Consider the following 26,668-nt stretch of genomic DNA (forward strand, 5'->3'; position numbering starts at 1 on the left):
TTAGATACACAGCTTTCAACAGATTCTCAAAAAACCATGTGCTGCAAAATGTGATCTAGAGTGATTAAGGTGATTATTTATGGCTATACCACTGGTCAGGCCAACTACTTGACTCTGTATACATATAGTAACTTTATGAACTAAATATTTACCAATCAACACCATCATAACACCTTAAACTATAGGAAAAACATGCAGCAATGTCATAAAAGGCAGTTTTTCTTAGTTTCAGTTGAGGCACAAAAGCTGAGAGAATAAAATATGTGAACTACTCTTAAAAAATAAAAATTTTGAGAAAAAAGAGGAGAAAAATATAATCTTTGGAGGAAGCTCTTGACTTTCTTAATGTTTTATCTCTCCCCAAGAGTAGAAAACTGCTTCAAGATATTGATATATATCTGCTGGAGGTAAAGGAACACAGTGGATTGGTATCTGAGCTCACCTGAGAAATCTGAATGTAGAAATCTGCAGTTATGGCCTGAAATACCAGTACACAGAGAAAGATGTCAGCACTTCAACTGACTATGGGTAGCAAGGATTGTCAAAATTTTCTTTTGGATCACATATTGACCATTTAGGAGAAATTGTCATTGTGGAATCACTTAAAAATAACATTTTGTCCAATAAGACCTTTAAAAAACATGGGACCCAGATAAATGTTGAAACCTCAGAATTAAGAGGAAAATTTACAAGCTGTCAGCTAGAGGCAGATTCAACCATATCACAGGAAATGTGGTAGAAGTTCTGAGTAAGGAATTGTTTCAGCAGCCATGAAAGCTCCCTGCATAAGAAAGACTCAGTGTGCAACATCTGAAAGCACTATTGCCAGAGCATGACTATGGCAATGAAGCAAGACGTTCCCTCCACCTATCCCTCCCTCCCCAGTATAATGCTTGAAGGGACAGTCACTGAAATAAGTAGAGAGAAAAGTGTTTGCCGAAAGAGCTAATACATAAGTCAACCTTCACTGGTACCAATGAAGGCTTCCCAATTCAAAATTCAACACCCAGAAAAGGCAGAAATTTTAGCTTTAAATTAAGTTTAAATTTTCAGTTATCACAGTGGACTAGGCATTTAAATTTGAGGAGTTCCCTGAGATTCCATATGAGAAAATGAAAAACATTAGCCTGTGGATTAAATTTAAAGAGACTCTAAGGAGAAAAACATATTTTATGACATGCATCTTAAGGACTCCTATTATTTCAATGAATTTGTTACAGTTACAATATGCATGTGATAAAAAGGCATTATTTATTGAGAAATCTAAAATGTAATAATATTTCAGTTATATAGTTTTAGAGAACCTTTCTTGCCCAACACTTTTCTGATAGCAAGTTGGACATCCTTGTTTCTGAGGCTATAAACCATGGAGTTTAATAATGGAGTGACAATCGTGTATGTCACCGTCACCAGCCTGTCTTTGTTGGACACATAGTTTGCTGTAGGCCTCAGGTAGATGAAGGATGCACAGCCATAATGAACAATAACAACAGTGAGGTGAGAGGCGCAGGTGGAAAACGCTTTCCGTCTGCCTTCAGCTGAGGGAATCTTCAGGATAGTCCTCAGAATGCAGAGATAAGAAACACAGATAAACAGAAAGGGAACCACAAGTACAAGAACCCCACAAATGAATATCACAAATTCGTTAACATCTGTGTTGGTACAAGCCAGACAAATGACTGGTGAGATGTCACAGAAGTAATGGTTGACCTTGTTGGCGCTACAAAAAGGGAGGCGGAAAACTAAGTTTACTACTGTAAGAGAGGCCAAGAAGCCACCAATTGCACAGGCAGCTACCAGTTTTCCACACACCTGCCAGCTCATAAGAATGGGGTAATGCAGAGGGTGACAAATGGCAGCATAGCGATCATAACCCATCACACCCAATAGCAGGCAGTTGGTAATGGCAAAACCAAGGAAGAACATTTGAGGAGCACAACAGGTGAAGGAGATTGTCCTGGCCACAGAAAGTAGATTGATGAGCATCTTGGGTAGAATGACAAAGGTGTAGAAGATCTCAGATGTTGAGAGAATGCCAAGGAAGAGGTACATTGGTGTGTGGAGGCTTTTATCCAGGTGGATGACACTGATAATGGTGACATTGCCACTAAGAATGACTAGATACAGAAAAAGAAAAACTACAAAGAGGGCCAGTTGAATCTCACCAAGGCTGGAAAAACCTAGCAACAGGAATTCAGTGACCATGGTGAGGTTTTCTGCCAAGATCTGCAAAGGGGGAAAGAAGTAAAACATATTCAGGTATGTGAATATAAGAATTTGGGGCATGCACTCCTTTGTTCCTTTCAGGTGGTGACAAAGAAGAATCTTGCCTTTTATTTGCCTTTTCCGGTTCCTAACTACCTCTCATGTTCATTGTTTCATGGTCCCCTTCTTCCATCTTCAAAGTCAACAAAGTTACATCTCTTTCTCTGACTTTCTGATTCTCTCTCCCAATTTTAAGAACCCTTATGATTACTTTGGGCCCACCAGAATAACACAGGATAATATCTCTATTTTATTGTCAGTTGACTTTTCCTTCTGCAGCCTTAATTCCTCTTGCTTGTATAATCTAACATATTCTCAGGTTCCATGATTAAAACATAGACATCTTTGGGAGCTCATTATTTGGCCTACTACAACAAGCAACAAACAATCTAAAAATGATATTAAGAAAACAATTCAATTCACAATATCATAAAAAAGCTTAGTGTCAGATTTAACAAAAAAGTGTGAGACATATACAGAGAAATCTCTCAAACATTGCTGGGTTAAATTATAAAATATATGACTAAGTGAAGAACACACATGTTCATGAGTTTAAAGACGTAATAAAATAAAGAGCAATTCTGACCAAATTGGTCTACATAGTCAACATAATTCTTAACAAATCCCAGCAGGCTTTTCTTCTAAAGATTGATAAGATGATTATAAAATTTATATGAAAAGAAATCAGAATTGCCCAAATGTGTCTAGTTTAATCACTAAATAGAGGCCTTTGGAGCATTGTGATCCATTTAATTGTCACCATTTTAGTCCTACTCTAGGATCTTTAAGTGTTTCTGGAACACATCACAGCTCTTTGAAGATTGTTGATAGAAATAATTGTAAGCTGATTATTTGCATGCTCAGGCTGATAAAGTTTACCACTCTAGTAATGCCCAGTTATGTTTGTAATAATAATTAAAATAACCATAAACACATTTTACAAAAGAAGATATTATATACCTGAACAGAGGGTTGGGAGATAGGTTCTGTTGAGCTCAATATTGATGGATTGAATTAGGTTAATATCACTTATTCCCCACTTTGAACAACAATAACGTAGACATTTAAGAAAAATAAGCAAACAGATTGTGACTAATTATCTGTATTTATATGCAGAATAAGTATTTTCTGAAGTGACTAGAATTATCCTTATCACCTTCCTTCTTTCCTTACCCATCATCTTTATCTATAGACACACATGGAGTCCAGCATGCCTTAAATAAAACATGGTCCATTGTAGAGTCATTGAATTCTGATACATAAACTGCTTTTAGGAAAAACTTTGTGTATGGTTTATGAAAAAATGAAAATTGGGGTTTAAAACTTACAATAGTTTTTTTCTGCAGTAAATAGTCAAAGCAATGTAGTATACCTTTGATTTTCTAGTAACAGTTAATTAAATCTTAGTATAAGAGAAGACAAGAATACTTTTTAGTCAGGTAGAATCCCATTAAATAAAATTAGCTTATATGAAATTTATTCTAATTACTGCACGTAAACCTCCCTTCAGGTTCTAACAAGTAGAAATAGGAATCTCTTCTCTCTGTCAATAGTTTCTTTTGCTGTGCAGAAGCTCTAGTTTAATTAGCTCCCACTTATGAATTTTTGTTTTTGCTGCAATTGCTTTTGGGAACTTAACCAAAAATTCTTTGCCAAGGCTGATATTGAGAATAGTATTCCCCAGGTTTTCGTCTAGGATTTTTAGAGTTTGAGGTTTTACATTTAAATTTTTAATCCACTTTGAGTTAATCTTTGTATATGGTGAAATGTGAGGGTCCAGTTTCCCTCTTCTGCAGATGGCTAGCCAGCTATTCCCGCACCATTTATTGAATAGGGAGTCCTTGTTCCATTGTTTGCTTTTGTCAGCCTTGTTGAAGATCAGATGGTTGTAGGTATGCAGCTTGCTTTCTACGTTTTTCATTATGTTCCTTTGGTCTATGTGTCTGTTTCTGCACCAGAACCATGCTGTTTGGGTTACTGTAACATTATAGTATAGTTTGAAGTTGGCTAGTATGATGCTTCTCTCTGGCTTTGTTCTTTTTCTTTAGGGTTACTTGGGCTATTTGAGTGCTTTTTTGGTTTCATATGAATTTTATAATAGTTTTGCTAATTCTGATAAAATTACATTGGTAGTTTGATAGGAATAGCATTGAATCTGTAAATTGCTTTGAACAATGTGGCCATTTTAACAATATTGATTATTCCAGTTCATGAGCATGGAATGTTTTTCCATTTATTTGTGTTATCTCTGATTTCTTTGAGCAGTGTTTTTTAGTTCTCCTTGTAGAGACCTTTCTCCTCTTTTATTAGGTACATTTCTAGATATTTTATTTTCTTTGTGGTTATTGAAATATAATTGTGTTCTTGATTTGACCCTCAGTCTGGACATTACTGATGTATAGAAATACTATCAATTTTTTAAGATTTATTTTGTATCCTAAAATTTTACTAAAGTCATTTATCAGTTCTAGGAGCCTTTTGGCAGAGTCTTTAAATTAGTCTTCTAGATATGGAATAATATCAACAATGGAGACAAATAGTTTGACATTTTCTTCCTATTTGGATGCCTTTAATTTCTTTCTCTTGCCTTGAATAGGAGTGGTAAGAATGGGTATCCTTGTGTTGTTTCAGTTCTCAAGAATAGTTCCAGCTTTTGCTTGTTGAATATGATGTTGGCTGTGGATTTGTCACAGATGGCTCTTATTATTTTGAGATCTGTTCCTTAAAGCCTAGTCTGTTGAGGGTTTTTATCATGAACGGATGTTAGATTTTACTGAAAATTTTCTTCATCTATTGAGATGATCATATGAATTTCATTTCTAATTGTTTATGTCATGAATTACATTTACTGATTTTCATATATTGAACCAGACAACCTACAGAATGGGAGAAAATATTCAAACTGTGCATCAGACAAAGGCCTAATATTCAGAATCTTTAAGAAACTTAAACAAATCAAGCAAAAAACAATCAACCCCATTTTAAAATGTGCAAAGGATATGAACAGACACCTCTCAAAATAAGACACACAAGCAGCCATGAAACTTGTGAAAAATGCTCATCATCAACAATCATCAGAGAAATGCAAATCAAAACCACAATGAGATACCATTTCACACCAGTCAGAATGCTATGAAATAAAAGACTTGTATCTATACATTGAAATGATCCATCACCCTTTCATCTTATTCATATTCATGACTACCCAAGTGCTCACAAACATTGATCAAAAACTGTAAAGACTAAAATGTATCTTACACATTTATCCTATATATTTAAAGAAGCATTAATTAAAACATTAATTTTTTAAGTTTAATTATTTAAATTTTTTTCCTTTTTTTTTTTTTTTTTTGAGATGTAGTCTCACTCTGTCACCCAGGCTGGAGTGCAGTGGCATGATCTCGGCTCACTGCAAACTCTGCCTCCCAGGTTCAAGCAATTCTCCTGCCTCAGCCTCCTGAGTAGCTGGGACTACAGTCACCTGCCACCACGCTCAGCTAGTTTTTTTGTACTTTTAGTAGAGACGGGCTTTCACTGTGTTAGCCAGGATGGTCTCGATCTCCTGACCTCATGATCTGCCCACCTCAGACTCCCAAAGTGCTGGGGTTACAGGCATGAACCACCGCGACCGGCCTACTTAAAATTTTTTAATTTTAATTTTTTTAAAAATATAGAAAACTTATCTGTACATTTGAGCAAAACCATTGATCAGTAACAATAAAAATAAAATCATATGAAAATTATATTTTTGAAAGCTCTTCCCTATGATAATTTGAAAATACTATTAAACAAGTGTTGGGTCAAAGGGAAAATATAATGTAAAATAAAATAAGTTCTAGAAAATAATGTCAGCTATATATATTAGACTATATGGCTAAATTTAAAGCAGTTATCAGAAGAAAGTTTATACCTTAATTCTTTACCTAAACAAAAATTTAATTATTTTTAAAATATAAAACATCTCAATGCCATCTAAACTGTTTCTGACATATAATAGTAACTTAATAAATACATCTTTAATACATTTTAAATATCAGTTTAAATTTTCAATGCATACATTCAAAATTTATTTTATATGTTAATAAAATACAAAAAAAATGTAAAGGATTAGAAAACATTGTATTACTGGACAGAAAATTTGAAAAGCCAAACTTAAACAATAATGAGATATTATCAAAGAGTATTAAGCAACAATTTGTATAAAATAAAATATTTATTTACAGAAAGGCACAATTAGAAATAATAGGAAGCAAACAACAAATGGAAAACTACCAAAAATATTCTTCAGATGTTAATATTAATAAAAAATGTATTACAAGCCGATGGAGAAAATAACAAACTTTGAAGAAGAAAACAGATAAAAGCATACAGTTTATAAAATAGAAGTAGAATGCATCAAACATATAAAAATTTATGTTAAAAATATATTTTAACTTGAAGTGTATTTCAAATAAAGTAAAGTAGAGATGTTATTTACACTCATCAAATTAGCTGTGGTGGTGTTATATGACTAGTAACAAAAAATTTACTAATAAGATTATAATTTGGTTTTGTTTATGCCAAGAAATTTAGCAAAATATATCAACATCCTTAAATATATTTATCTAATTTATTCCAATATTCTATTTCTTAAAAGTTGCCTATAGAAATTTATATATAAAAATGTATTTTTAATAAGGAAAAATTGAAAATCATAACACAAACTAATAGTACTTGTTTTAAGAAAGGCAGGATTATTGTGTAGTGAATGACAGTATGGAATCTAGAGGAAGGTAACTTGGCTTTGGGTCCCAGTTCTTCCATTGGGTGACTGTAACCTTAGACAATTTATTTAACCTCGCTATATTGTAGTTGTCTCATCTATGAAACAGGCTGTGATTAATATTAAATGTATTAATTTATATAAAGTGCTGAGAACAGCACCTGCTACATAATAAGTGCTCTATCTAGTGGTATTATTTTCTTAACTATTATTAATTTTTTATGGCTGGTCTCTTTGTCTTGTAGACAAATATGTTTTAAGACAGTGATTTTGAAACTTTATGTTTATTACATCACTGAGGTTATAGAATCAAATTAGGGTTCAACCCCAGCAGTTTTTAAATTTAAATGGAGAGCAGATATAAGAAGAGAAGATTAGAATGAAGCATATCCGGTCTGAATAGCCCTTATTTAAAGCGAATATTTTATTTCAATTTGTGTATGTGTGCATGCATACTAGGTGTCAATTAAAATACATTTGTACTTTTTCTTGCAGACAGAACTATGAAAACAGAATACACACTCAATGGGCTGACCAACTGATTCATAACATCTTTATTGGAGAATGAACTTTCTTTTTCTCTCCAGGCCCCCCGTAACCCATATCTGGTGTTTTCTACATGACTGATTCCTCTCTAGAGCCAGAACTATGGAATCTGAAGAGAATCTGTATTTCTTTAAAAAGAATAAATATCTTATGACACTCTTTATTTTTGTTTGCCTTTCCTCTCTTGTATCCAGCCTGAAGGGAGAAATTAGAAGAAACAAATTTATTCAAAGTAGGAAGCTACAGGGTTTTGTTTGTTTCATTCTGTTTTTCATTTTTACCTCCACTCCTGTTGACTTGGGAAAGGCAATTGGAGGAGATTATTTTCCAGAGTGATTGGGGCAGCAGAGATATAGCGGCCTGAGAATAGGAGGCATGGCATTGCGAACACAGAGAACAGCTGGGAGAAGATGGGAGAGGATAGGAGAATAAATGGTAAGGTGGGTGTTGAAACAGTTCAACTCAGAAGAAGCAGCAATCACAGAGACATTTAAATTTACATTTAACCAAGTACCTTCTTACTCAGAACCCTATAATAATCCCTGCAAACGTTGTAAAATTCCAATTTTCTTAGAAAGAAAGAAAGAAGAAAGAAAGGAAGAAAGGAAGAAAGGGAGAAACGAAGAAAGAGAAAAAAAGAAAGAAAGAAAGAAAGAAAGAGAAAGGAAGGAAGGATGGAACAAAGAAAGAAAGAAAGAAAAAGAAAGAGAGAGAAAGGAAGGAAGGAAGGATGGAACAAAGAAAGAAAGAAAGAAAGAGAAAGGAAGGAAGGAAGGATGGAACAAAGAAAGAAAGAAAAAGAAAGAGAGAGAAAGGAAGGAAGGAAGGATGGAACAAAGAAAGAAAGAAAGAAAGAAAGAAAGAAAGAAAGAAAGAAAAGAAAAAGAAAGAGAGAGAAAGGAAGGAAGGAAGGATGGAACAAAGAAAGAAAGAAAGAAAGGGGGGAGGGAGGGAGGGAAGGAAGGAAGCAGAGAGGGAAAGAGAGAAGGAGGGAGGAAGGAAGCAGAGAGGGAAAGAGAGAAGGAGGGAGGAAGGAAGGAAGGAGGGAGGGAGGGAGGAAGAAAGGAAAGAAGGATGGAAAAAGAAAGGGAGGGAAAGGGAAGGAAAGAAAAGGAAGAAAAAGGGAAGGAAAGACAAGGAAAAAGGCTGTTAGATCTCTCACAACACTGAAAACATTTATTCCAGTTCCCAGATTTTATCCCAATGTTTTAATCATATGGAACTTCTTAGTTCATTGAACATGCAAAGAGCCATGTCTTATAACAACAATGCCTTTTCCTGTGTTAGGGCAGATCCTCTAATCTTTCAAATCACTTCCCTGTAAGTCAGGTTTCCAAGCAATGTTTCAATTTAAAAACTATTTATTGTATACATTACTAAATCTGAGACACCTTATTTGGTGTTTGAGATACAACAGTGAACAAACCAAAGATCTTTACCCTTGTGAAACATACATGAACTTCTTACATTTTAGATCATTCTATACAATGATCATTCTTACCTGGTACAATTTAAGCTCTTAGAATCAAAGACTATGTTGTTCATTTGACAAAAGTTTCTATACCATGCACCAAACATTTATATACATCTCTCTAACCACATCAGCATCAGAGTTTCTAGCAAGAACAAATATTCAAAATCTGACAAAATTATAATTAAACAAATTAATACCTAAATAAATCATTGCAACTAATTTGTAGGTATTTTTCATGTAGTTGGTAAAGATACTTCCAGCAAGTGATCAAGGAAGCTAGATAAAAATTTATGTTATGAAGAAAGCATTCAAGATGGAGTTCACATTCTTATTTCAGCATTTTCTTTGAGCAAATAAATTAATCCTCCTGAATCTTAGTTTTCTCTTCTGTAATATGGGATATTATAAAGATGAATGGACAACATAAGTAAAAAACGTAGCCCAGAATTGTAAGAGGCCCTAATTAAATATTTCCTTCCTTTCTTCCATCATTCCTTCTTAAGGCTGGTGCCAGGGATAGCCTTTTTGACCATTCTGTAATATCTCTAATGTTCTTTTTTCTTGACCTTAAGACCTCAACCTGAGCATTATTTTGTCTCCCCATCCAGCTACTTTTCCTATTACCACCTTCCAATCCTTTGCTGTCATGTATTTGTAGATTGCAATTTGAAGAAAATCTCAACAATTTCTGAATTAAACATAAGATAAAAGGCATAACTAGCTAACATCTTTGAAATGACATAAATATGTCCTAAGATGGTAGATAATTTAATTTCTGCAAGCCATCTATGGAATAAAGACCAAATCTCCAATTTGAAAGAGTTTCACATTCTTTAAAATACGAATTCTGGGGGTACAGAGGAATGCAGTTGCCCTATATCTTAATCATGGCCCAGGCCGTTTAAGGAAAAGTCTAAGTAATTCACCAAAACTAGCATGTTCCCAATATATTACATATCTTCCTGCTAGTCTCTTAAAATTTTTCAAGACAGCAACAAATGACTTACTACTTCGCTCCCCAGAACAGTGGTCATTGTGCCTCTTCTATATGGGCTGGATCAGCTATAGCCCTAATGAGTATAATTAATGAGCTTTTTTTTCTGGTTCACATTAGCATCAATGCCTGCTTGGTAATTTTACTATCTAGCACCCTAGGGAGCCATGACCACATTGCTTCTGACACATTCTGTCCTCCCTCAATTAGCAACTACGATCCAAAGGGAAAACGCTCCTCAAGGCTTTTTTGCCAAATAGATAAACTACGTAATAGACTCAGGAAATTAGTTGGTTTCCTATTTTAGATTCTTTCGTGAAGTGACTCATTAAAAATTGAGAAGCTACTGGAAACACAATCAGCAGAAAAACCTCCCATGGGCTTCCTCCTATAGTTTCTGATTTTTGCCCTTTTGCTGGAGACAAGAATGTTCACTCCTTAAGTCAAGCGTCTATTTCAAGGGAAGGAATATATTTTGAGAAATGGCAGAGCAATGGACTGACAGGTGCTTGTAGATCTAGCAGTGACAGCAGCAAGGAGCAAATATGGGAGATGAGGCAGAGTGTGGGAGAACTCAGTTATAGTGCCCAGAGACAGAATTGATGTATTTATTTATTACAACGTTTAGTTTCAGTCATGAACTGTGTTATGTTTAGGCGATCTAAGCTCAAATAATTGGTAGTTTTTACCTTAAGAAATTAACCCTCCAGCCAGGCACAGTAGCTCATGCCTCTAATCCCAGCACTTTGAGAGGCCGAGGCAGGCAGATCACCTGAGATCAGGAGTTCGAGACCAGCCAGGCCAACATGGTGAAACCCCGTCTCTACTAAAAATACAAAAATTAGCCGGTCGTGGTGGCAGGCACAGGTAGCTGTAATCCCAGCTACCTGGGAGGCTGAGGCAGGAGAATCACTTGAACCCGGGAGGTGGAGGTTGCAGTGAGCCGAGACTGCACCATTGCACTCCAGCCTGGGTGACAGAGTGAGTCCATCTCAAAAGAAAAAAAAAGAAAACATTAACTCCCAGAGGAGGAAACATAGAAAGCAGTGACTGCTGCACATTTCGATGGGGGATTATGAGAGCTATGCATATGTCACTATAAACAAATATGGAAAATAAATACAAATTGGATTATGGAGGTCAATAACTACTTAGAGGTGGTTATGCTTGAGTGAAGTTTTGAAATCTGAGTAGTGGGTAGAAAATAATAAGAAATCATAAATTTTGGGAAAATACACGTAAAGGTAAAGAGGCATGAAACAATGCATTTTATTGGAACAACAAGTACTTTGTAGAATTTTTAACAGAGTTAAAATGTACCTTCAGATCTGCTAGGAACTATTGAAAGTTTTATAACCTGGGACATTATTTAATTAGATTTTTATTTTAGAAAGATGATGACGACCATGATAATAAAAATCAACATTAAAATAGTGCTCGGTATATGCCAGACAACTGTTGTTAAGTGTTTAACACATATTTTCTAATTTAACCATCACAACAACCCTAAGACTTCCCTGGCAGCAGTGTGAAGAATGGACTGGGGACAACAGGACTTAAAGTTTTTACAGTAATCCAGAGAAGACAGGATGATCTTGTAAAAATAGAAAAGGAATGTGATTGAGGAACTTTTAGCCAGTGGAATCCATAAGACACAATGGGTGGTATGAGGATTAAAAAACAAAGTGGTGAAGATGACTTCCATGTGCTTGGCTTGGTTGCTAGGATGGATGGAATTAATATTCACCAAGATAAGGCATGAAGGTGGCGGAGCAAGATTGGGGGGGCATAAAATTGCAGGATGGTCATGGCCATTCATAAAACAGATATTTCTGTTATGCCAGGCACCATACCAGGAACTGGGTCAACAAAGTTGTGTCTGATACATAAACCCATGCTGTCAGTAAATTCAAATTCATTCCAGAGAGAAAGCAGAAAAAGAATTCATACCCCAAAAGCTCAGGTAATTGAAGCCAAAATAGACAAATGTGATTACATCAAACCAAAAACCTTCTGCACAGAAAAAGTAACAATCAAAAGAATAAAGAGACAGCGTATGTAATGAGAGAAAATATTTGCAAACCATATATCTGATAATGGGTTAACATTCACAATATCTAAAGAACTTTAAAAACTCAATAGTAAAATAACAAATAACCCAATTAGAAATGGGCAAAGAATCTGAATAGACATTTCCCAAGACATATAAATGGACAGTAGGTAGATGAAAAAATGCTCAACCCCACCATTCATCAGAAAATGCATATTAAAACCACAATGGGATACCACCTCACACCTGTTAGAATGGCTATTATCAAAAAGACAAAAGATGTAAAGTGTTAGGGAGGATTTGGAGAAAAGGGAACCCCTACACACTGTTGACAGTTGTAAATTAGTACAGCCATTATGGAACTCAGTAAGGGGTTTCCCAAAAAACTGAAAATATAACTACCATATGATCTTGTAATTCCACTACTTGATGTATAGTGATATAAAGTCAGAATGTCAAAGAGATAGCTGCACTCCCATGTTTATGTAGCATTATTCACAATAGTCAAGGTGTGGAATCAACCTAAGTGTCTATTAATGGACCAATGTATTAGGTTGGTGCAAAAGTTATTGCAGTTTTTGCCATTGAAAGTAATGGCAAAAAAAACCACAATTACTTTTGCACCAACCTAATATAAGAAAATGTGGTATACATACACAATAAAATATTATTCAGCCATATAAAGAAAGAAGTCCTGTTTGCAATAAGATGGATGAACCTGGATGATATTATGCTAAGCGAAATAAGCCAGGCACAGAAAGACAAACACTGTGTGATCTCACACATATGTGGAATCTAAAAAAGTCAAACTCATAAAAGCAGAGAGTAGAATGTTGGTTACCAGAGGCTGAAATTGGGTGAGCAGTTGAAGGGAGAGTTTTGAAGATGTTTATCAAAGGATACAAAATTTCAGTTAGATAGGAGAAATAATTTTAAAAGCTCTATTGCATATCTTTGTGACTATAGTTAAAAACAATGTATTATATACTTGAAAATTGCTAACAGTAGATTGTAAGTGTTCTCACCACAAAAAAATAAGTACATGAGCTAAAGGTATATGTTAATTAACTTTAGCCATTCTACAATACATATGTATATCAAAATATCATGTTTTACACCATAAATATATATAATTTTGTCAATTAAAAAGCATTTTTAAAACAGCATTTATACATGCCTTCTTTGCTTGTCTCCAACTCATCCAGTTCTTGCTTCAGGGGTTTTGTACACATTGTTTCTTCTGTCCTAAAGGATATCCCCTTTACCTGAAGACTTTTACTTACCCTTCAGGTTACATGCAGATTAACTCTCAGTTTCTCTGGGGAACCAACCCTATGTTATTCGATCTAAATTAGGTTTATCTTAGTATTCTCTCCTCTATCCCCTGCATGCACTTTTTCTTCAGAGAATCAACTTAAACTGGTAAAGTATTTTCCCTCATTTTTATGTTTACTGGGACTATCTTGAACCAGACAATAAGGTCTATGAGGGCAGAGACCACATTTACTTTGTTCATCACATTTATTTGTTTTAAAACAAGCAAATAGTTGGTTAGCTTCAGAGTGTACAAGAAGGCATATAGAAAATGGAGAATAACAAAATTAGAACTGATAATACTGAAGAGGTAGGTGGAAACTAGATGATAGATTCATGACAATGAAGGACTCTTGGCATTATCTTGTAGGGCAAAGGGAGTCACTGGAGGGTTTTCCATGAGTTTTCTGGTCATTCTAGGAATCTAGCCTTCTATTAATATTAACTCAAGCCGTTTGCTTGGAATTACTTGAGATATTTCAGCAAGTAGGCAATGCTAGTAGCTTCCTTGAAGAGAGCAAATTAGTATGGTGTTTCAGGAACAAATGTGGGGGCTAAGACACACGAGTATGTGAAGGACATACATGTGCATCAGGAAGAGAACCATAAAGTGGCTCCACCTCAAACAAAGGAAGAAAAAAACAACCCCAAGTAAAGGCAAAGATATTTCAATATGTAGGTTAAGGAAATGAATTGGGGACAAAAACGACCACCAAGATTTGTAGCAGAATGTGTGGGACCAAAGTTTTCTGTTGTCTTTAGGAAAAGAAAAGTACAGATAGATGGATTTCCTGCTTTTTTTCCTTTCTTTTCTTTTTCTTTCTTTTTTTTTTTTTTTGGATACATCTTTTCTTTCCTGATGTATCCAAGCTGTCTACTTCAAGACACAGCTCTCATCAGTTTAGATGCATCTTTGCTCTCATATTGGTTTTTAAATTAGCAATATTTAAAGCAGTAAAATATAATTAAATTTGTTATCAAACTGTGTGCTCTGTTCACATATCTGATTAGTCTCGTTAAAGTATCGTGGACAGTAGAAAGCCAGACTGTCTTAACTTCTGTAAGTCTCATTCTTTTCGTATGTAAAATGTTCTTATGTTACAGTGGAGCTGGACAATTAAATGAAAAAAAATGTATAAAACACACATTTTGCCTGGCAAGTACTAGGCATTAGCAGTTTAAAAAATGGCTCTTTAATTAAGAGGATACAATGTTTGGCTGATCTTTGTAGGGCTGATTTGAATTCCTTATTTCTCAGACTATAAATCATTGGATTTAACAATGGGGTAAGGATGGTATATGACACAGATATTAGGGTGTCTTGGCTTGAAGTGTAAATGGTCTTGGGCCTTAAGTAGATGAAAGAGGCACAACCGTAGTGAACAGTTACCACAATGAGATGGGAGGCACAGATGGAGAAGGTCTTGTATCTTCCAATGGAGGAAGGGATTTTTAGAGTGGCTGAGATGATGCGGATGTAGGAGACTAGGATAAGTAGCAGAGGAATGACCAAGGCAAATACACCAAGCATGAATATGACCAGCTGACTGAAGCCGGAGTGCTGAGATGCCAGTTTAAGGACAGGGGAGATGTCACAGAAGAAGTGATGGAGATGGTTGGAGGAGTGGAAAGGCAGATGAAATACTAGGGAGGTGGTGACCAGGGAGACAGTGAAGCCACAGGCACAGGCAGCAGCCACTAGTTCCATACACACCCCATGTCCCATGAGCAGTGAGTAGCGCAGTGGGTTACAGATGGCCATGTAGCGATCATAGCCCATGGCTGCCAGCAGGAAGGAGTGAGAGCAGCCAAGGAAGAGGAAGGAAAACATTTGGATGGCACAGCCCAGGAAAGAAACGGTCTTCTTCTGGGACAGCAGGTCAACCAGCATCTTGGGTACAATGACAAAGGTGTAGCAAGTCTCAGAGCAAGAGAGGATGGCAAGGAAGAAGTACATAGGAGTATGAAGGGCTCTGTCCAGCACAATGGTGGAATTGATGATTGCATTTGTGCCCAGTGTGAACAGGTAGAGGAGCAGGAAGATAACAAAGAGCAGCTGCTGCAGCCTGGCCAGGGATGAGAAGCCGAGGAAGACGAACTCTCTCACCACAGTCTCATTGACCCACTCCATGGAGAGCACTTCTACACAGAAGAGTCAGGGACAGAAGTAGAAATCAAGATCCAGAAAGGAGAGTGGAAATGTACAGGAAATTTCACACAAAGTTTGCAGGTGGCAGGCATTTCCAGATATTTGATGGAATTCTTCATTCCCCCATTAAAATGCCTGCTAAAAGAAGAATTAGGCAAAATATGCAAAAGAATAACTGATAGCCAGTTTGGAGGCCTTCTCTAATGTGAAGAACAGGTTATCTCTCTGTCCAAGAATTAGGAAACTTGCTAATAGTTTTCTTTCTTATGTAACATATAGATTGTCATTTTTGTCACTTACTAAAAAGCCAAGGCAACTCACTCTCCAAAGTGAAAAACGTTAGCTTCAGCTACCTGAAGCTGATCAGAATATAGAATGAGAGAATGAATAATGTTCAGACATAATCATGTGGAATTCAGTTTATCCAACCATGAAATGAGAAAGGAGATAAAGTATTCCAGATCTCTAAGTAAAGATGTGAGCACACATCTATTTATTGGGAACTTTTTATATCTCCAAGAGAACAATAAGAAATACTACTGGACGTTCCACAAGTTGAAACATTGAGTCAACAGTGAAACAAAAAATAACATTAGCCGGATGCGGTGGCTCACACCCGTAATCCCAGCACTTTGAGAAGCCAAGGTAGGTGGATTGCTTGAGGCCAGGGGTTCAAGACCAGCCTGGGCAACATGGGGAAACCTCTTCTTCACTAAAAGTACAAAAGTTAGCCAGGTGTGGCAGCACATGCCTGTAATCCCAGCTACTCAGGAGGCTGAGGCATGAGATTCACTTGAGCCCAGGAGGCGGAGGTTGCAGTAAGCTAAGATTGTGCCTCTGCACTCCAGACTGGGTGACACAGTGAGAATCTGTCTCAAAAATAAATAAATAAAGTAAAATAAAAATAAATAACATTAGTGCATTAGTATAAAGAAAAAAAATTCTTTTTTCAGGAAGAGAACAGTCACCAGGATGGTAAAGAGAGATGATTGATTTTGTGGCATTTTGTAACACACTTCACTTGTCCATGCTGAGATAACTTGGAGAAACTCAGAGAAATAAGAGTTTTGCAGAAATGACAGAGCTTGCTACAGAGTGTGAGAGAGAATGGCACACTTGGGAATTTTGCAGTTTCTCCTCTCCTGCTCTAAACCATAGGCTTTGTATCTTTTGTATATTGTTATGTAAATAAGATTTCTCTTGAACATTCTTCCACTAAGAATATTTTGCAAACTGCTATAACAAATTATTTCTAAAGTCATCTTAGGCCTAATTTTTTTCGCAGGAACATTTTTCAGTAACCCAAACTAATAAGTAAAAAAAGCACTATCTGGATAGAAAATCATCCAGTATGTCTTGCTGGTATCCAGTCTTCATATATATACCTCCGAAGTTACTACATCATTTTGTTTTGGGAAATTTTTGGTGTCTGCTACCAGAATTTTGTTGCTGTCACTTTTCCATTTTTCTGTTCAATAGCAACTTTTTTTTTGTTTTCTGAACCCTAAGTGAATTCATCAGGCATTCCTGAAATTCATTATATCTATTCATATAATTTGGAGATGATTTTTTTTCTTTCTTACTTACTAGAAACTGGTCCTAAACTTAGTTAATACAATTATTTATTTTAATAACATTAGTATAACTATAAAGATATTACTAGTATACATAAACATAGAGAAAGTAAACACAATGTATACCTCCATTTATATTTGTGTATATGAGTGTGTGTGTATTAGTTATATGTTTTTATACACAGAAAGGTAAAAGTTTCCCTACATAATACCTCCTCCTGGACAAATGAATTCCTGTCTATTCAAAACAGTGAAGAAATCTAAACTTACGGTCATTGCTTAGCCTTGCCTCATTGCTTTCCCAAAAGACTTTCATTTGAACCTTCTTTCAACTAATCAACCTCTAACCACCACTAGGCCCTCACTTGACTGGATATGATGAATAATGTAAACCACGGAAGCTGGAATTCTCTGATTCTGAAGGAGTACCTGTATCTAACTGATACCAAAGAAAATTGTTTGGATTATTTTTTGTTCAGGCACATGAAGACAGCTGATTCTAGTCCAGTGGATTTTTACACTGTATTAATATAAATCCATAGCCTAGATGAATTGTGTGATCGATATAATTGCCCTTTTATGATCTATGGATTCAGCTCCACTGTGCATCTGAGAAGGCAGCCCCCATCTGCTCAAGATGCCATTAGGGACCACCATAGTGTGTTGTCATCTGTACTGTTAGAAAGACATAAGACCAGGAAAATAAAAATTCTCATCCTACCAAATACCTTCAAGCTGTAAAATGAAGATGAAAGATCTTTAGGGTGACGTGAAAAGATTTAGGTTTCAGGTCTAGCCTTGTGTGACTTTAGATGAGGTACCTACCTTCAATATTTAGTTTTTTTTTTAATTAAAGGGATAGCATATTCCATAATTAATGGAATAAACTGTTGGGATATGTGGAAGGCACTGAAGCAGAGGATCCCTGAATATTTTACAGAGGAATTTTGACTAAGATAGTATCCGAGTAATGACCCCTAGGAGCCTTTCTTGCTCAGAGAATCAAAGACTCTCTAGTTAGATGATCTCAAAATCCCCTTAATTGTGATATTTTAGAACCTATGAATAGAATTCAGGCTATGATCCTTGGAGATGCTACTTCAGTGTTTTATTTTTCTAATTCCTCAGATGCTCCACTGGGATTTTATGTAATCTGGATTTAAATAGAAACAAAGTACTTGAGGGTGCTGGGTTCCCCCAAAAGAAGGCAATCTACAGAGGTTTCACATGTAAAACTTTTAAGAAATACAAATATTTATTTTAAGGAAAACATTAATCAGTTAACTGAGAGAAATTATGTAGGCAGCTTCAGATAATAAAGGAGTGGAATTTTTAACTTCTTAGATATGAATAAAAATCTTTAATTTCTCCATATTGCCATATTAAAATGGAGTTTAAGTACTAGATTTCAATTATACCTAAAAATATACATCCAGCAGTACACAGCAGAAAGAGAAGTAGAAGAGTGAGAGATGAGAGACAAGCGGAGTATCTGTTTCATTTAATCCATGAGTCCACCAAGGAACAAAAAAGAGAAGTAGAGGAGGAAGGAAGGAAGGAAAGAAGGAAGGGAGGAAGGAAATAAGGAAGAAAGGAAGGAAATAAGGAAGAAAGGAAGGAAGGAAATAAGGAAGAAAGGAAGGAAGGAAGGAAAATAAAAAAGAAAATAAAATCTAGCTATGAGTAAGAATGACCCAATATGATCTTCAAGAATAATTCAGATAATTTTTTTTTTCAGATGGAGTCTCACTCTGTCGCCCAGGCTGGAGTGCAATGGCATGGTCTCAGCTCACTGCAACCTCTGCCTCCCAGGTTCAAGCAATTCTCCTGCCTCAGCCTCTCGAGTAGCTGGGATTACAGGTGCATGCCACCATGCCTAGCTAATTTTTTTTATTTTTAGTAGAGACGGGGTTTCATCATGTTGGCCAGGCTGGTCTCAAACTCCTGACCTCAGGTGATTCACCCTCCTAGGCCTCCCAAAGTGTTGGGATTACAGGGGTGAGCCACTACACCCAGCCAAATTCAGAGAATTATAAAGTCCATTCCCAGTCACTGTTAGTACCTTCAGTGAAAGGTAGCCTCTGATTCTCCTTTTTAACTCTGCTACTTACCAGAAATGCCATCACTGATCTCCATGGGGGGCACAGAAAGAGGCTTTCTCAAACACTACTCATCATTCAAGTCCAGTCCCCACAAATCCCCAAGCTAGGTCAATGTTCCCACTGCTCAATAAGTACTTACATTGCTCTCTCCCTTCTAATTTAGAAAGAAGCAGCTATTCAGTATTTGGAAGTCTCCTGACAAGTAGCACCACAGCCACAAATCAGAGCCTGAGGAAATAACAGCAAATGAGAGGGAAGCTGCCTTGAGATAGAAACTCTCATCTGAATCAACAGAGCTAGCCTCCTCCATCTATCAGGACTCCCAGCTTCTCCAGATAAGTCACCATCTTCAGAAGTTCTGATGACCAACATGGGCTGTGGTTATTAGAAGCATGTACTGTAATCACTGGACTCCTGAGGTTAGAGCTACTGCCCTGGAGCTGTTGTCTTGGGGTTAATTAGGAGTCAAGTTCATTTTGGAAAAAATAATGTCACCAGTTTCTCAAAGGTGGCCTCAGTTGAGGAGCCTGGGGAGTTGAAGTCATGAGAATAATTAGCCCATGTATGCTTTGAAAGTTGAGTCCATTTGAAAGTTGTGATGGATTCTGAAGGAGAGCCCACCACAATTAAGACTGTAATGCAACAGACCAAGTGGAAAATTTTTACTGAATTTTAATCAGAAGACTGATGTATTTGTCCAATGACACTCAACTTCAGTGTTTCTAAGAATCAAAACAGGGTTGAATTATATTTTCCAGGGCACTGCCCCTAGAAACTCTAATTAAGAACATTAAGATGTTTTGCAAAAGCCTAAAATTTTAGTAAGTATACCAAATCTAGTGGAGCTCTATCATCAAACAGTGTGTTATCTTATGAATGCATTTTACCAGAATGACAAAATAATATAGAGTTGTGAATTTTGTTCAAGCTAATCTATAAAGCCAATATAATTCCAACCCAAATCCCTGCATAAATTTTGAAGTCACCCTGACAATCAGATTTCCAAAATTTTCATGAAATTATAAAACAATTTTGTAAAGGGCAAGTAATATAGGCCCTCACTCTTCCTAGTTAAAAAAAAAAAAAAACTATGCTTTAGTAATAAAAAAGAGCATATTGTTGGTGCAGGAAGAAGTAAGTAGTATAGAGACAGAAAGGAAAGCTCAGAAATTAATGTACGTGTATTTGAGACCTTGGTCTTTGGCAGAAGTGACCTCACAAGTCAGTGAGAGAATTATAATTATGTACTAAATAATACTGGGAAGCTTCTGTGTATTCCACCACTCAGAAGGAGGTGACCTGGTAGAATATGAAACGGTTTACCTGAGGCTCAGTTACTGCACTGGCTCTGTGCCAACACCTAGTACAGCCCCATGTGTCTGCCCAAAGCAGAATATACTGTGAACCAACAGCCAAAGGATTGTGTCCATTCTCTAATAACAAGAATGTATAAGTCTGAGAACTGACGTAAGGGGAGATGAAATGAATCCTTCTGTTATTACTCCTAATGACTTATATGCATAAGTTTGAGCTTTGTGGATTAGAAGTGTTATTTCACAAAGGAGTGTTACTTCCACCAGAAAACACAAAAATGGAGATTGAGATGGCCCCTTGGCCACTTCAGTCTACTTTGTCCTTCTGTACCAGTAATCTACAGACAGAAATGAATCCTGTTTTTTAATGAAAAATAGGGTGTTGCCACTACATTACCAAGGCAGAAAATAGCATGTCTAGAATCTAGATGTTCTAGGGCATTTTTTATTACTTCATATATAAAGGCAAAATTTAATAGAAGACTAAAACAACCTAATATAGGCAGTCACTAATAGTTCAATCCCTTCAGAAATGTTGGGGTATTAGGTGAGTTCAAAAGAATATAAACAGATGAAATTTTAAAAAATCATAAGCATCAGTGATAGTCATGTTTACTTACAGAAACAAGGATGGCAGTAGCTGTTTTATTTTACTGCTTGCTTTATTATGTATATATGTGTATGTCGATCATTTTCCCATCTTGTCTTAACCTACCAGTATATATAAGGTGTGTTGATGGTACAAAACATTATAATTCCATCTACAAAGAAAAGGCTATCAAATAATAATTTATTGTTTCATTCTTAGAGATAAATGTGGGTACCTCTTTATGTGAGATGTATTTTCATTATATTCATTATTACTGTTTGGAAATTTAAACATCAACAGAAGGATGTGTATGGATGGTGAATATCTAAAAGGGAAACCTGTGCTGACTATATTTTACTGATATTTAGTATCATACTTACACTTCTAAGTTCTCTGTACCACAATGTAGGAATAAAATTCTGGAAATCCTGATGTGTGTTTTCCATATCACCTTGCCAAAAGGGTTTTACGAAAAAGCATTCATGAAATATGTGGATGCAGAAGAGGGAAGCCAGTTGTTTGGGGCAGCGTGATATGCCAGCACTTATCAGATGATAGATGTGGACTTTAGCCCTTCACGTTCTGATTTCCTGAGAATCATCCATCAATACTGAAGCAGCCAAGATCATCTGTGAGGGCTTCCTGTGATCCTTGCAATTCGGAAAATCAAGAGCAGCTTTCCTGACATTTATTCTCCTAATCTTCCAATACATACATAAGCCTCTATTTTCTCTATCAAACCTATTATTTTAAATTCGTAGACTCTCAAAAAGTAACAACATGTAAACCTACCTCAATCTTTGCAATAGATGCTAGAGTTGTGATTTTTCTTGTCTATAGTTGGAATAACTTTATAAATGCCATTTTATTAATTTTTATAAATTTCTCAGAGTTTGGGTAAATGAAATAGTTTTTTGAAAAATTGCGCATTACCCACAAAATGAAATTGCTGAGTGAAAATCTATTCTTATTTCAAATTTTAATATGCATTGTGTTGGCACATAATCTCCACAAAGATTATAAAACTTATACTTTCATTAACAATATGTGAAGATGCCAATTTCTCCATAATGTATATGATGTTACTTTAAATCTTTTAAATTCTAGCCAAGACGAAATATAAAAATCATACCGTGCTTCCATTTACATTTCTTTGATTAACAGCAGAGGTAAGCACTTTTTAAAAAATTATCAGACACTGTTATCCAACTTTTGAAAATTATCTATTTATTTTATTTTCCTATTACATTTTTTCTTTATAGATTTGAGAGACTACTTGGTTCAATAATTGTGTTTGATCTTTGAATTAAAAGTGTTCCACCTTGTCTTTTATTTTTTTTTTTTGAGCCATATTATTTTCAATTTATGAACCTTTGTCACAGTAGGACATTGACAACAAAGCATTCCATATTCTTTTTTTTTTTTTTTTTTTACAAGCTGTTCTATTATTTATTCCATTAGTTTTTTGTTGTTGTTGTTGTTTTTTTTTTTAGCATTAGGTATATCTCCCAATGCTATCCCTCCCCCCTCCCCCCACCCCACAACAGTCCCCGAAGTGTGATGTTCCCCTTCCTGTGTCCATGTGTTCTCATTGTTCAATTCCCACCTATGAGTGAGAATATGCGGTGTTTGGTTTTTTGTTCTTGCGATAGTTTACTGAGAATGATGATTTCCAATTTCATCCATGTCCCTACAAAGGACATGAACTCATCATTTTTTATGGCTGCATAGTATTCCATGGTGTATATGTGCCACATTTTCTTAATCCAGTCTATCATTGTTGGACATTTGGGTTGGTTCCAAGTCTTTGCTATTGTGAATAATGCCGCAATAAACATACGTGTGCATGTGTCTTTATAGCAGCGTGATTTATAGTCCTTTGGGTATATACCCAGTAATGGGATGGCTGGGTCAAATGGAATTTCTAGTTCTAGATTCCCAAGGTAATTTACAGATTCAATGCCATCCCCATCAACTTACCAATGACTTTCTTCACAGAACTGGAAAAAACTACTTTAAAGTTCATATGGAACCAAAAAAGAGCCCGAATCGCCAAGTCAATCCTAAGCCAAAAGAACAAAGCTGGAGGCATCACACTACCTGACTTCAAACTATACTACAAGGCTACAGTAAACAAAACAGCATGGTACTGGTACCAAAACAGAGATATAGATCAATGGAACAGAACAGAGCCGTCAGAAGTAATGCCACATATCTACAACTATCTGATCTTTGACAAACCTGAGAAAAACAAGAAATGGGGAAAGGATTCCCTATTTAATAAATGGTGCTGGGAAAACTGGCTAGCCATATGTAGAAAGCTGAAACTGGATCCCTTCCTTACACCTTATACAAAAATCAATTCAAGATGGATTAAAGACTTAAATGTTAGACCTAAAACCATAAAAACCCTAGAAGAAAACCTAGGCAATACCATTCAGGACATAGGCATGGGCAAGGACTTCATGTCTAAAACACCAAAAGCAATGGCAACAAAAGCCAAAATTGACAAATGGGATCTAATTAAACTAAAGAGCTTCTGCACAGCAAAGGAAACTACCATCAGAGTGAACAGGCAACCTACAAAATGGGAGAAAATTTTTGCAACCTACTCATCTGACAAAGGGCTGATATCCAGAATCTACAATGAACTCCAACAAATTTACAAGAAAAAAACAAACAACCCCATCAAAAAGTGGGCGAAGGACATGAACAGACACTTCTCAAAAGAAGACATTTATGCAGCCAAAAAACACATGAAAAAATGTTCACCATCACTGGCCATCAGAGAAATGCAAATCAAAACCACAATGAGATACCATCTCACACCAGTTAGAATGGCAATCATTAAAAAGTCTTTTATTTTTATTAGAAAACTTTTAATACTAACAATTAACCTTATTGAGGATTAACTTACATCACATAAAATGTCCCCAACTTAAATGTACAGTTTGGTACATTTAAGCAATACTAAGCAACAACACTCCAATCAAATTACGAAGCATTTCTACAATGCCAGAAATCTCCCCCTCCAACCCTGTGGTCAGTTCTACCCAGCCTTGGTCTCAGAAACACTCCAATCAAATTACAGAGCATTTCTACAATGCCAGAACTCTCCCCCTCCCCACTTGTGGTCAATTCTACTCAGTCTTCGTCCCAGAAAAACAGTAATCTGTTTTCTGTTAATATGGTTTGGCCTTTTCCAGAATTTCATGTAAATTGAATCATACAGTATAATAATTTTTGTATCTAGTTTCTTTCACTTAGCATATTTCTGAGATTCACTCATGTTGTGTCATTTGTCAGTTCATTCTTTTTATTGCTTAACAGTATTCCATTTTATGAATACACTGCAATTTATTCAGTGAAGGATAAATTGAACTGTTGAAAGATATTTGGATTGTTTCTAGTTGGAGGCTAATAGGAATAAAACTGTTATGAACATAAGTTTCCCAGTCATTGTATAGACATATATGTTCATTTATCTTTGGTACATACCTAGGAGTGGAGTGACTCTGCCACATCATAGATATAAATTTAGCTATTTATAAGCCTCCAAGCTGTTTTTCAAAGAAGTTGTATCATAATTCAATCTTACCAACAATATTGTAAAAATCCCAATGGTTTCTTATCTTATTCACCTCTAGGCATTGTCAGTTTTTTAATTTATGACATGTATAGTTATCTATCCTTTTAGTTTTATTAGGCATTCTTTTGAAGAATAATTATATTGAGCATTTGTATGTGCTCTGTGGCTATTTGTATATCTTGTTTTTTGAAGTGTGTGTTCAAACCTTTGACCATCTTTTAATTATGTGTCTTCCTTTTTTATATAAGAGATATATATTTATTCTGGATACAAGCTCTTTATTAGGTATGTATTTCGTAAATATGTTAGCCTAGCATGTGAATTACCTTTCCATTTCATTAATCATTCGTTTTTATATAAATTTTTGAGCTATAATTTTATATCATAAAAGCTATACTTTTTATTTATGTAGTTCAGTGATTTTTAGTATTTTCACAGAGTTCTACACCCATCAAATTGCCTAACTTTTTAAATGCAGAAGTTTTTAATTTTGGCATAGTTCAATTTCTCATTTTTTTCTTTTTATGATTCATGTTTTCTGTCTCCTGTCTAATAAGTCTTTGTCTACTCCAAGTTGAATAAATTTTCCCCTGTGCTTTCTTTAAAATGTGTACAGTTTTGACATTTTTAAGTTGCAATGTCTGTATGAGGTGTAATTATGTATGTGGTGGTGTAAGGATCAAGTTTAATTTTTTTTTGGATAGGTATCCAATATTTCCAGAACAGTATGTTGAAAAACTATTCTCTCCTTATCAAACTACCTTGACAACTTTATTGAAAATCAATTAAGCATATATGCATAAGACTATTTCTATAATATACATTCTGTTCCATTGATTTGTATGTCTATTTTTATGATAATATCACTTAGTCGATGTCATTATATAGTATGTCTTGAAATCGTTTGCTAATATATTTTAAATGTTTTTCTATATTTCTAAATTGCTTTGATTATTTTACATTCTTTGCATTTTCATATACATTTTGTAATCAATGTGTCAATTTCTAGAGAAACTCACACCAGGATTTATATTGTAATTGTGTTTAACTATAGATCAAACTTGGAGGTAATTGCCATCCTGACTATTTTGGGTTTTTCAATCTATGAAAATTGTATACCTTTACATTTATTCAGGTCTCCTTTAATTTTTCTCAACAACTTTTATTTTGGTTTTCAGTTCACTTAACTATTTCATGGTTTTGAGAGCATTTTATAGAGCTTTTCTAATTTTGATTTTTACTTTTTGGTGCTATTCTAAACAAATACAATTGAGTTTTGTACTGTTATAAACTTATGACCTTTTATTCTTGTATTTATTTCATTTTATTGCAGTTTCAAGGTGTACATATGCAGGATTGTTGCATGGATAGATTGTGTACTGATGTGATTTGGACTTCCAATGTAACCATCACCCAAATAGTGAACATTGTACCCAATAGATAACTTTTCAAACTTCATGTCCTTTCCACCCTCCCTTTTGTTGGAGTCTCTGATGTCTATCATTTCCATCTTTATGTCCATGTGTACCCAATGTTTAGCTCTCACTTATAAGTGAAGATATGTGAGATTTGGTTTTCTGTTTCTGAGTTATTTTACTTAGGATAGTGGCCTCCAGCTCCCTTCATGCTGCTAAATAGGACACAATTTTATTCTTGTTATGGCTGCATAGTATTCCACAGTGTATATATACATTGTGTGTGTGTGTGTGTGTGGAAAACCAGCTCACGTTTAATTGTGGCATTTAAAAATTGTACAAGTATTTTGACAACTGCCCCCCACATTTAGTCTCTTAAAATGACAGGAAAACATTAATCAATCACATGTTTAATACATTTACCCCTTCAGTTCCTATTTTCACCATCCAATATTCCTTTGAAATATGAAACAGACCTGGCAGTGGCCAACAGCCTATTTCTGCTCACCGCCTCCCACCCCCAACGGAGTTG

At 35.5% G+C, this 26,668-nt stretch overlaps 2 protein-coding genes across 2 annotated transcripts; both read right to left on the reverse strand.

The window, feature by feature from the left end:
• Positions 1 to 1,232: 1,232 nt before the first annotated feature.
• On the reverse strand, positions 1,233 to 10,188 carry LOC100434963 (olfactory receptor 10R2). The gene is made up of 2 exons (XM_054527391.1): positions 10,055 to 10,188; positions 1,233 to 2,226 (listed from the first exon to the last, which is right to left on the reverse strand). Exons 1-2 carry the CDS (start codon positions 10,079 to 10,081, stop codon positions 1,282 to 1,284), a joined length of 972 nt encoding a protein of 323 aa, XP_054383366.1. The 5' UTR covers positions 10,082 to 10,188; the 3' UTR covers positions 1,233 to 1,281.
• Positions 10,189 to 13,642: 3,454 nt separating this feature from the next.
• Positions 13,643 to 19,310, reverse strand: LOC100435334 (olfactory receptor 10K1). Its single transcript, XM_009242481.3, has 2 exons — positions 19,240 to 19,310; positions 13,643 to 15,692 (listed from the first exon to the last, which is right to left on the reverse strand). The coding sequence occupies exon 2, from the start codon at positions 15,534 to 15,536 to the stop codon at positions 14,523 to 14,525; it is 1,014 nt and encodes a 337-aa protein (XP_009240756.3). The 5' UTR covers positions 15,537 to 15,692; positions 19,240 to 19,310; the 3' UTR covers positions 13,643 to 14,522.
• Positions 19,311 to 26,668: the final 7,358 nt, after the last annotated feature.

The sequence above is a fragment of the Pongo abelii genome, chromosome 1, assembly GCF_028885655.2.
Source record: "Pongo abelii isolate AG06213 chromosome 1, NHGRI_mPonAbe1-v2.0_pri, whole genome shotgun sequence".
Taxonomy (NCBI): Eukaryota; Metazoa; Chordata; class Mammalia; order Primates; family Hominidae; genus Pongo; species Pongo abelii.